This window comes from Bos grunniens, chromosome 8 (genome assembly GCF_055505025.1).
Source record: "Bos grunniens cultivar Pamir isolate PY7600 chromosome 8, Bosgru_T2T1.0, whole genome shotgun sequence".
In the NCBI taxonomy this organism is placed as follows: domain Eukaryota; kingdom Metazoa; phylum Chordata; class Mammalia; order Artiodactyla; family Bovidae; genus Bos; species Bos grunniens.
In genome coordinates, this window is record NC_141172.1 from 3840074 (window position 1) to 3852753 (window position 12680).

At 46.0% G+C, this 12680-nt stretch overlaps 1 protein-coding gene and 1 long non-coding RNA gene across 2 annotated transcripts in view; one reads left to right on the plus strand and one right to left on the minus strand.

Annotated features, from left to right (window-relative positions):
- The window catches only part of LOC147366560 (polypeptide N-acetylgalactosaminyltransferase-like 6), a 68139-nt gene extending 57730 nt beyond the window's left edge, over nt 1-10409 (plus strand). The window contains exon 3 of the mRNA XM_086414633.1: nt 10107-10409. Coding sequence (XP_086270759.1) covers nt 10107-10409 — 303 coding nt within the window. The remainder of the gene's footprint in view (nt 1-10106) is intronic.
- Nucleotides 1-12680, minus strand: part of LOC147366558 (uncharacterized) — a 357719-nt gene that overhangs the window by 314366 nt on the left and 30673 nt on the right. The gene's annotated exons all lie outside the window — the stretch shown is intronic.

Here is a 12680-nt window from a genome sequence, read left to right on the forward strand (position 1 = left end):
GACATGATTTAGCAACTGAACAACAACAATAATTATTCATGCAGTCTCTTCTGATCTTTTGCATTTCTATGTTGTCCATTAGTACATAAATGGGTAAACAAATTTTGATCTAGCCATACATACTCTATGAAATGTAATAAAAAGCAATACATGCAATTATGTGGGTAAACCTCAAAATAATTACACATAGTGAAAGAAGCCAGACAAAAAGAGCACACATTTTATCATTATATTTAAAAGTGTAGACAATGCAAACTAAATTATGGTGACAAAAAGTAGGTCAGTGTACAACATCACAATGTAAGCTGTGGACTTTGCATGCTTATCGGGTCACTGTAACACACAACCCACTCTGCGGGAGTGTGGATAGTGGGGGAGGCTGTGCATGGGAGGGGGCCAGGGATAAGTGGGAAATCTTTGTCCCTGCCCCCCAACTTTGCTGTGAACCTAAAACTGTTTTACAGATATGAAGGCTTAATTTAAAATTTTCAAATAGATCGGTGGTTGCCTGGGGATGGAAGAAGCACTTAAGAAAGGAGATGGGGAGATTTTAAAGTGACATATGGAAATGATTGAAGGTGATAGGTATATTCATTATCTTGCTTGCAATGATGGTTTCAGGAACACACATGTCAACTGTACACTTTAAATATGAGTAGCTGGGATGTCCCTGGACACCCAGTGGTTAAGACCCCATGCTTCCACTGCAGGGGGCATGGGTTCAATCCCTGGTCAGGGAACTAGCATCCCTGTCTGGTGTGGCCAAAATAAATAAATAAATTTTTTAAATAATAATAAAGTTAGGGCTTCTCTGGTGGCTCAACAGTAAAGTATTCGCTTGTCAATGCAAGAGACATGGGTTCGACCCCTGGTCCAGGAAGATCCCACATTCCACTGAGCAACTAAGTCCATGTACCACACAACTGCTGAGCCTGTGCTCTAGAGCCCATGAGCCACAGCAAGAGAAACCAGCTCAATGAGAAGCCCATGCACTGCAACCAGAGAGGAGCCACCACTCAACATGACTAGAGAAAAGTCCACATAGCAACAGAGACCCAGCACAGCCAATAAATAAATAATTTAAAAAACAATAATAAAATTTAAAATATGAGTAATTTATTGCCTATCAATTATTCCTCAACAAAACTATTTTCAATTAGGTTTACATGCATTTTTAATAAGGTAGGCAGCTAAACAATTTGGAGAGTTGTTCGTTCTATATCTAAGGCCATATTAAATGCTATCAGAAACATATAATCCAAAATATTCAGCCAAAAATCACAATAGAGGTATAATTAAATTATATCAAAACAGTCAAGAGAAGGCAATCACTTGCAAACAGCTCATGCAGGCTTAGTAAAGAAAAGAGAGGAAACTGCCTGTCAGAAAAGTCTCTCTTTGAGGACTGGATTAACCATCCTCTCCTTATGCTGGAGGCGTCCCACTGACTTCAAAGAAGTCTTTAGATCAGAGGAAAAATAGTGCTGGGCTAAATAATTGTAGTGAGTTGAGGCTCTTGTAAAGAGATCCTCTTCTGAGCTGCAGCCATGATGACATTTATCACATCATCAATGATAAGAGGGTTTTGGGGCGGGACGCGGAAGCTACTGAAGTGTTTTAGGCTTCAAAGGGGAGGAAAAAAACACCTTTAAATCTAAGTAGAATTTTTAACGTTCTGGAAGAGTGATGTGGTTCCTTGCTGGAGGAGTGACTGTGACAAATAAACTCTGGGTGAGGCTGGCTTTGCTGGCTACCCAGCAGTTTCTGGGAAAAATCACTGGGAAAAAATAACAAGTGATAGAGAAACCTATTACTAAACCCGCCATAATACAATAGATTAATATGGACACTAGCACAGCCTGTGCAGCGGGAGTCCCACCAGTGGGCACACAGGATTGCACTCACCATAAAGAAACGAGCAGCTGCAGTGAGGTGGCCCAGGTAACTCACATGTGTGGGTCAGCTTCTCAGCCAGGGAAATAATCAGCCCCCACTTAGTATGTTCAGAAACTGAATAGGGATCAAGTTTTCAGGATGAGGGAGCCATAGGGTCTAAACTGTTGCTGGCAAAAAATAATAATAATAATAATTAGTGGATAGACTTATGGCATTTGGTGAAGCAGCAGGTGTAACAGAAATATCTACTTTCCTCATGCTTCACAATGAAAATGATCAGTCAAAGGTGAAATCCGTTCTTATGAACTGAGATTGCAACGTGATTAAGTGTTCCTCTGAAAATATCAATTCCAAGACCTGATGAGCATTAGAATTAAGGAAAGACGTAGTCCTGGAGAACACGCCAAAAACAAGACTTGAATTCTAAAGACCTCTAATACAGGGCTGACTGTGTTAAGTGAGTTAATAAATATTTGAACAGGGACCTCCCTGGTGGTCCAGAGGCTAAAACCCCATGTTCCCAATGCAGGGGGCCCAGGTTTGACCCTTGGTCAGGGAACTAGATCCCACATGCCACAACTAAAGGCCCATTGAAAGTGAAAAGTGTTATTCTGTCAGTCGTGTCCAACACCCTGTGATCCCATGGACCCCAAAGGATTCCCCAGGCAAGAACACTGGAGTGGGTTGCCATTCCCTTCTCCAGGGGATCTTCCCAACCCAGGGATCAAACCCGGGCCTCCTGCATTGCAGGCAGATTTTTTTACCATCTGAGCCATCAGACCCCAAAAGACCCAGTGTAACCAAATAAATATTTTTAAAAATAAATATTTGAGCAACACAGAGAAGGAAGAGATGAACAGCACTTTGTGTTGAATAGGGGGGGCGTGTTGTTACACAAGGAACCATTGGGGTGACATAAAAAACGTGCAGACTCTTAATGCTGTATGCACAGAAGGTGCTCAAAATAACAGCTTTTATTTCACATGTCGTTCAACAAGTATGAGAAGGAAATGGCAGCCCACTCCAGTATTCTGGTCTGGAGAATCCCATGGACAGAGGAGCCTGGCAGACTACAGTCCACGGGGTCACAAAGCATGGGACATGGCTGAGCGACTTTCGCTTTCAGATAATGGCAGTGCTAATTGGCAGCGAGAGGTGAGGGCGCCACATGGCTAAGCTGAATTAATTTGTTGGTTAACTTGAGTCTGAAAAATAAGTAGGTGGAGGTCTCTGTCTCTGGACCTCAGGGTTGGGCTCCACGCTAGCTCTGAGTGTGCTGTGGACAAGGGGGCAATGGGGAAGGGGGCCCACCCATTCAAAGTGGGTCCCAGAGGTTTTCATGGAGTGGGTAGCTGTTCCCTTCTCCAGGCGACCCTCCTAGCCCACTGCTGTTATCTGAAGCCACTGACAGAGGGCCAGCAGGACCCCACCCCGACCCACATCAGAAAAGCAGTGGGACTGGGAAGCACATTCAGATCACCGCTATGTGATCGCAGGCTTCTCTTGGAGAGAACTCGGAGTCTCTCTAGAATAACTTCCATGGAAGCAAAGCATTCACTATGTACCGGCAACAGCATCAAGACATGCCAGACTCTGCAGACACCACCACATAATCAACTTAAAAACATTCACAGAGTACACAGTACATGCAGATTATGAGTATCAAGAGGAGGGTTGCCAACAAAAACACAAAGCGCCTGGTGAAGTCTGAATTCCAGACACATTTTTTAGTATTAGCAGTTTCTGTGTGTAAAAAGAGAAACTGAGATAAATTAAAATGTTTAAGAGTTTATCTAAGGGCTTCCCTGGTGGATCAGGGGTAAACAATCTGCCTGCCAATGCAGGAGACACGGGATTGATACCTGATCCAGGAAGATTCCACACACAGAGAAGCAAATAAGCCCATGAGCCACAACCACCGAACCTGTGCTCTAGGGCCCGGGAGCCGCAACCACTGAACCCCTGTGTGCCCTTCGGCCTGTCTTCCGCAACAAGAGAAGCCACTGCAACGAGAGGCCTGTGCACTGCAACTAGGGAAAAGTCCACGCAGCAACAAAGACCCAGCATAGCCAAAGAATTAACAAATTTTCAGAGTTTAGCTGAGCAAAAATCAGTTCCAATCAAGCAGCGCCAGATGGGAAGGGGTTAGGAGGGGTCCACCCACTGGAGCTGGGGAAAGACTTAAACGGGGCAGAGAAACAGCGGAAGCAGAGGAAGAATCTGATTGGGTGATAGCTGAAAGCTGGTTGGTTGTTCATGGTGCGCACACATTGATTAGGCGTTGATTCTGTAAACTGGAGGCGTTTACAGGCCATATTTCAGTTGGCTCACACAGACCACTGAGGCATCAGAGCCACCTCTGGACAGGGGCCTCCTTGTTTAATTAAAGACAGGGGCAAGGGCCAGAGCAGCTCTCCTGAGCAGAGTTCCAGGCAGGAGAATAAAACTGGGGAGGACAGTTAGGGACCTGCTGTGGAATGTCTTCGATGATGCGCAGCCAACTCTTTACACAACCAAAAGTAAGGGGGGCGTAATTCAAGAGCTGGCCGTGTGACTTCTTGTGGGGGAAGGACCTTTGTTAGACAAAACACCTAGAAAGGACGTGTTGGTTCTGGAAAGGGAAACCTCAGCATCAGGCCAGAACAGACCAAGACAGACAGTGAGAAAGCTGACGTGCTCAGTAATAAAAGTAGGAAGAAATGCCATATTCTGTCTGCAAAGGAGACACGAGGAAAGTTTTGAAAACAGCATGTCAGGAGGGCAAAGGACAGGGAGGAAATCTTGTCCGGGACGAAATTCTCTATAGGAGCTAAAGCATATGGAGGAAGGGACTTCCCTGGTGGCCCAGTGGCTAAGACCATGCTCCCACTGAAGGGGGACTGGGTTTAACCTCTGGTCAGGGAACTAGATCCCACACACAGCAACTAAGACCAATTCCAGCTAAATAAACAAATATGTGTATTTTTTAAAACAAAAAGAATATGAAACAAGCCCAAGCTTCCAACCTACTATTGGCAGCTACGTGCCTGCCTCTCCCTCACATCTCCCAAGTCTAGAACTGCTATCTGTCAGATATATGTCTGAGAGGTGAGGAACAGTGCATGTAGACCCACGAAGCTCACATGGCCAGGGCAGAGAGCAAGCCTGGGCAGGACACCACCAGGGAAGGAAGGAGGGATCCCAGACAGGACATCCAAGTGAAGGACGAACGTGTAAACTGGCTTACCTGGGAAGCCATGCAAATTTCTAAGACAGGAATACATTAACGCAATTTCACTTACGTCTCAAAAACCAGGAATCCCACCTAACACCTTGTTGTTGTTCAGTCTGACTCTTTGCAGCCCCAGGGACTGCAGCACACCAGGTTTCCCGGTCCTTCACTATCTCCCGGAATTTGCTCAGGCTCATATCCATTGAGTCTGTGATGCCATCCAGCCATCTCAACCTCTGTTGCCCCCTTCTCCTCCTGCCCTCAATCTTTCCCAACATCATTGTGGCCCCACATATATAAGCAACCTTTACATCCAACTCCTGATAGTTTGGGAAAGAATGATGGCATGCATAGATCGCCCAGTGTCCATACTGTCCTCCTTCTTCCTGTTTATAACTAATTTTTAACATCTTAGCACCACCACCAATGCTTATGTAATCTCAGGACAGATGGGCCCAGACTGATTCCCTATTCTCTTCATTACCATCTCGGGCAAGATGTATTTGGGGATGTCAGTTTCACCATTCTGTCCATGTGTTCCCAGCGGTGTTAAATGAGAAATACCGCTCTGCTGCTACTCCATCACCTCCATGTGTTTGAAAGTAGGTGTGTGTGTGTGTGCACCCACCTGTGTCTGACTCTGTGAACTCCATGGACTATAGTCTACCAGGCTCCTCTGTCTATGGGGTTCTCCACAGGCAAGAATACTAACATGGGTTGCCATGCCCTCCTCCAGGGCAACTTCCCTACCCAGGGATTGAACCCCTGTCTCTTGCATCTCCTGCATTGGCAGGTGGATTCTTTACCACTGTGCCACCACCAGGGAAGCCCCTAAATACATGTGCTTCTATGCAAATATTCTGATGAGCTCAAATGTGTATGTGATTATTCCATTTTCTATAGTGGGTGAACTTATTGCACAATCTATGAAAGGCCAATGTAATGCTTCTTGCAACTGCTTAAAATATTCCTCAGCTGAGGGTCCAATCTTTTCCCCAAAACTAACTACAAATTCAAAACGACAGTGTAAGAGTCACATGGCGTCTTGTTATTTTCAGAATGACGCCTTCAGAACAACATGATTTCACCTGTCACCTGGACTGTTCTAGACTGCTCCTTGACTACAATAGTTGACACTTCAGAAAGTTTCCTCCTGATGGAAAACTGCACTCAGAACAGAGCGTCTCCAGTGGAGGCTGTCTGATGAGTCATCGGAACATTAGAGAACAGTCAGGATTCATATGTTTGTCTAAATGGTTACATAACACTCATTGCTAGAGAGACACTGGCAATTAGTTTTTGCAATTATTGTGCTGGTTCTCTTTTCCCATCTCCTGAAAAGGCAACCAAAAAGGGCTCAATGATTTGACCTTATCCCTGGAGTATGTCAATGATCTTCTGGCTTTCTTTGGAGTGCTTGGGAAAGCAGCAAACCTAATCTGCAACCAAGTATTTCCATTTGAAAAGGACGTGATAATGCCAAAGCAACCTGCCTGGTTCCAAGGTCAGTGAGCCTGCAGCCTCCCTGAGGTTGCGGACCATCTTCCAACCTGCCATCGCCTGCCTCTTTCACTATTTGTGCTGCTGTTTCTGGCAAACGTTCATCCTGACCCTTACAGCCATTCCCAATTGAACGCATATAACTGGTCAATTCCTCTTAGAGTTTTCACAAGAATTCCTATTTCTATTTCAAAAACCCAAAGCAGCAAACCCTTTAGCAGTAGTGCTTTTTAAACTACTGTTTCTATTTCAGTGCCTTTATCAACAGATACATGCATGAGCTAGGAGTTTACTCATGTTCATTTTATAAATGGTCTTTTAATAACTCCACAGTTAGCAAGCTCAGATGAGCACACACATGTACTCAGTTCAGTTCAGTTCAGTCACTCAGTCGTGTCCGACTCTTTATGACCCCATGAATCGCAGCATGCCAGGGCCTTTTAATTTAAAACAAAAACACTATCTACCCCTAACTTCACAGAATCTGTAGTCTAAAAGTGTTTATTTACCCAAGTCAAACAGATTACTTAGTGACACATCTTTGTTGCAAGCTATCAGAATTTCTAAGGCATGCATCCACTTAATAAAAGGGCTTCCTAGGAGGCTCAGTGGTAAAGAATCCACCAGCAACGCAGGAGACGCAGAAGATAGAGGTTTGATTCCTGGGTTGGGAAGATCCCCTGGCGGAGGCAATGGCAACCCACTCCAGTACTCTTGCCTGGATGGAGGGGCCTGGTAAGCTGCAGTCCATGAGGTCACTAGGAGTCTGACACGACTAAGTGACTTCACTTTATTTTTTCACTTTCATGCATTGGAGAAGGAAATGGCAACCCACTCCAGTGTTCTTGCCTGGGTGTTCTTGCTCCCCCAGGGACGGGGGAGCCTGGTGGGCTGCCGTCTATGGGGTTGCACAGAGTCGGACACGACTGAAGCGACTTAGCAGCAGCAGCAGCAGAGCACGCATGCATAACATTTCCTTGTTACTCCTGGGTAATTTACCTCTTCATCTCTGCTCTTTGCTATTTTCTTGCCTTTATTCATACTTGTTTATCTGAGAAGCACAAAGTAGGTAAAAATTAAATATTTTCACTTTACATAATAATTGAAGTTTATGAGAAAGAATGAAACTACAGCCAAAAATCAAAGTCGAATATAAATAAAGTTTTAATATTACCAACTGATTTTTTTCCATCCTATCTGTGAGCCTTTGTTGCTAATCATAAAAATTACTTGTCCAAGGACAAATGAAAATAGAATGCATTTCAGGCAGAACATTTGTCAGAATGAATGGTAAATGGCAAGGTGACACTGAAGACTCATACTTGGGTATCACGTGTGCCTGTGCTTCCTGGTCCCAGAACACAGCAGGAGCCTCCTCACAAATCAGGCAGTTCAGAGTCCATGGTGAGGGCCGTGTGCACATGTGCATGCGTGCGTGCGTGTGTGTGTGTGTGTGTGCACATGCATGTTCAGTCGTTCAGTCGTGTCTGACACTTTGTGACCCCATAGACTGTAGCCTGCTGGGCCCCTCTGTCCATGGGATTTTCTAGGCAAGAATACTGGAGTGGGTTAGACTATTACAAAATAATGTTGACTCTGATCATTTGTCAAAGTAAACTGAAGTCAGAGGAGAAGAAAATGTTCTTGGCCAGGCAATGTTGATGAGGTGGCAAGCAGCACAATGATAGCAAATAATAACCCCTCAGAGAGAAATTCTTAAGCCCTCCACGCCAGGAATCTTAGAAAGGAACACAGAGGCAACCAAGAAATCAAAGTAGTCCCGGGACTTCCCTGGTGGTCCAGTGGTTAAGACTTCACCTTTCAATGCAGGAGGTGAAGGTTTGCTCCCTGATCAGGGAGTGAAGGGGCTTCCCTGGTGGCTCAGTGATAAAGAATCCGCCTACAATGCAGGAGATCCTGGTTTGATCCCTGGGTCAGGAAGATCCCCTGCAGAAGGGAATGGCTACCCACTTCAGTTTTCTTGCCTGGAGAATCCCATGGACAGAAGAGCCTGATGGGCTACCTAGTCCATGGGGTGGCAAAGAGTCAGACAAGACTGAGCAACTAACAGTGACTCCTTTCAGGGAGTTAAGAGCCCACATGCCTCATGAACAAAAAACATAAAACAAGTAATACTGTAACAAATTCAATAAAGACCTTAAAAATGGTCCATCTAAAAAAAAAACAAAAAACAAAAAAAAACCTTAAAAAAAAAAAGAAAATCAGAGTAGTCTTTATGGCATCATGTCTTCTCTGTCTCTTGCTGACTTAACTGAGCCCTACCCATGCTAACCAAGGAGACCAGGGAGGATGAGTTGGCAAGTGTTGGGAACAAAATCAGATGGGAGAGGCCCTCCAGGGAGGCTGGAGGTGTGCATACTGAGAAAACAAAACAAAAAAAAGGTACAATTCCATTAGGAATAGTCTCATTTAGGACAGTGTAGCAATTTTTAAGATAAACAATTTTCCTAAACATTCCTAGTTACTTGAGTCACTTGTCTCTGGGTCTTAGTGGAGTTCCCAGCCTTTCTGCTCATTTTATCTTCTCAGTGCAAATGAGAAGCTGGAAAGGGTCAATATTCACACCAGTTGGGTGTTTAAAATAAGGCAAGCGAAAAGTGAAAGTGTTACCCGCTCAGACTCTTTTGTGAGCCCATGGACTGCAGCCCACCAGGCTCCTCTGTCCATGGGATTTCCCAGGGGAGAATACTGAAACCCAGGTGTTACTTAATCCTGAAACCACTCCCATGATGGAGGGACAGATGACTCTATGTCCCTTTTTCAGGCGAGGAATCTGAGACCCAGAGCATAGACGTTTCCTGTTGAACCTCAAAACTGGCAAACGCGCAGAGCCTCCTACCCTGAGCCTCCATGCTCCTTCCTCTAAGGGGCCGGCCTCCTTGCTCTCTGCCCCCACGGCTCCACCTGCAGAGGCCCCTTGGTGCCTCCTTAGCCAACTTCACTGTGCCGTGAATTACGAGTTTCCCTGGGCTTCCAGGTGGCACAAAACACCATCAGAACGCAAGGTCTTTGTTTCAGTCCTGCTGGGCTCTCTCACTGTGACTGGGAAAACAACAGCCGGTTCTTCCTCACTCTTGCCAAGATCCCTCATTGATCCCTGAACCAGTTTAAGCAATCAGATGCCTAAGAGCAACATTGTTACCTCCAGCTCCAACTCCTACAATTCTGGGTGAAAAATAAAGAATTCATCATTGGGCAGTAACAGCAGGAATGAGAACGCTGATCAGCTTGTCCGCGGGGTGTTTCACTCTGTCTCATTTATTTGGGCTAATTGGCAGTCGAACCCCATGCCAGAAGCAGAAATGCACGCGTGGCCTCAGGCTAACTGTCTCACACCTCTGGCAGTGAGGAAAACTCACCACCAGAGCTGCCTGAGGTTGTCTAATTCCTTTTTTTTTTTTTTTCCCCATTTCGAGGGCAACTGAGATGCACCGTGGCGGACACGGGCCAGTCACTGATGCTCTTCTGTCCTGTGCAGAACCTGAAGCGGGTGGCAGAGACCTGGATGGACGAGTTCGCCGAGTACATTTACCAGCGGCGCCCGGAGTACCGGCACCTGTCCACTGGGGACCTCTCAGCGCAGAAGGAGCTGCGCAGACAGCTCAAGTGCAAGGACTTCAAGTGGTTCATGGCAGCCGTGGCCTGGGACGTGCCCAAGTACTACCCTCCGGTGGAGCCCCCGCCTGCGGCCTGGGGTGAGGTGAGGCGCCCGGCTCTCCAGCCCCCTGTGAAAAACAAAGAATTTATCCCCCACGCCCCGTCCCCAGATGGGGGCTGCTGAAGCCCTCTGCTCCCTTGCCCAGCAGTCAGTAAAGGTTGGCTGAAACCATCTCTGATAAGCATCTGTTCAGCCTCTCTAGGAGCTGCTGGGGTAGGACAGTGAGCTCACCCCTGGAGCCCTTGGCCACTGTTGACTCTGAAAATTGATTTTTTTTTAGCGCACCTGGAAAATATTTTGATTTGAGATTTGTGAAAGTGCCATAAGAGCTGGCAGAGAATGAAAATGTCTCTGGTGCTGCTGTGTACATAAACGTGCCGTGATGTCCAAGATAAAATCCCTCCCTCCTCCTCACACAGCCTGACTGCTATTTGTCAGAGCAAGGATAAGGTGTCCAGGGGCTTGGCAGCTTCCTAACCAGGTATGCCAGGCAGAATCACAAGGACAGACTTTTCCAGAATACCCAGCACAGAGGCACGTGTGGAACCTCATCAGTTCCTTGGTGGCGGTTTGGTTACTCAGTCGTGTCCAACTTCTTGCAACCATCTAGACTGTAGCCTGCCAGGCTCCTCTGTCCATGGGATTTCCCAGGCAAGAATACTAGAGTGGGTTGTCATTTCCTTCTCCAGGGGGTCTTCCTGACTAAGGCACTGAACCAGCCTCTCTTGTGTCTCCCACATTGCCAGGTGGGTTCTTTACCAGCTGAGTCACCAGGGAAGCCCCATTGGCTCCTTAAATAAGGACTAAGCTTCCCAGCTCCGAGTGCTGCTTTTTAATTTTATTTCGTGATCTAAAATGGAAACAGCTGGAAAGCCTCCGTTGGCAAATCCAAAGCACGTACCTTTGGGCATGTAAAGGACTCTTGTGACGGGTTCAGTTCCATTCAGCCCTGCTCGTTCCCTTAGGAAAGAGCATGCTAGAGCAGGGATTCAAATGGAATGGTGTGGATTTAGCCGTGGTCTCATCTGCTCATGGCAGCGGACTGGGCAGGACGTTCTCGCCATTCCAAGGCTCTGGGCTTTCGGAAGCCAGGTGTGGACTGTCTCGCCTCATGGAGGAGCCTTCCCATCGTTGTCCTTGGCTTCGTGGTGTGGGGAGAACGTGTCTCTGCCTGCTTAGCATCTGTGACTTCGCGGAGCTCTGAAAACAGGAGAGGCCTGCATGTGGCAAGGAGGGGTGGGGGGGAGGAGAGGTGGGGGGGTGTCCTGGGATGAGCCCAGGCTCCCTGGGGAAACTCCTTCAGGGAGTCACCTGCGTGCTGCTTATTTTGCTGAGAGGCCCAAAGATATGTGGTTCCCTATAGACCTGGGATACCACCCGCAAGAAGGATGGCGCCAAGGCCAGCACCACACGCTCCATCTCCTAACGTTTTTTTCTACATCATGTGGTCCTGACCATGGATACTTAAGTCAGTGAGTTCTTCGGTCTTTAATCCAGTGCATCTTGGGGCTTTGCAGTTCAGATGGTAAAGAATCTGCCTGCAATGCGGGAGACCCAGGTTTTATCCTGGGGTTGGGAAGATCCTTTGGAGAAAGGAATGGCAACCCAGTATTCTTGCCTGGGGAATTCTATGGACAGAGGAGCCTAGTGGACTATAGTCCATGGAGTCGCAAAGAGTCAGACATAACTGAGCGACTAACACTTTCACTTTCTTTCCAATGCATCTTAAACATTTCATTAATGCATCCCTGGGATATTAATAATATTATGCTGCTAGTATTCTTTTTGTTATCTACCAGGGGCTTAATTTACAGCCACAGAAATTTAAGGTACAATCCAGAGAGAGCAATGTCTAACCCATTGTAAGACATAAGAATTTGTTACCCAAAAAGTAGGTAAGTTTCTTCCTCGAGGTTTTTTTTTTTTGGTTGAGGTTATGTCTGTCATCTTTCTATAATGATCTAAAAATGGTCCTGCCTTAGTGACTAAGAACATCCTCTAAGACCTCACAGTATCGCTGTGTTCATTCACAGCTGGGTTAAAATCTCATCCATCTTCTCCCTCTGTGGAGTCATATAATTTTTTATTCCTTCCCGTTACTACCTAAACTGCAACTGATCACATTTTCCCACATTGCCTGACTAAATAATAACTTGCATTTATAAAGCACCTTGGGGGGAAAAAATGCATCTTGCTTGGAAACAGATTTGAAATTTCCCTGAGGTTCTAGAAAAGATACAACTTTGCCAGAATAATCAAATGAGAACCATCTTACAACCAGGTAGGCGATGCCAGTTTCTGTATCTATTACTCTTTGTCTTGGGGTGTTTTTTTGAGTTTTTTTAATTTTATCTTTAATGGGAGGTTAATTGCTTTACAGTATTGTGTTGGTTT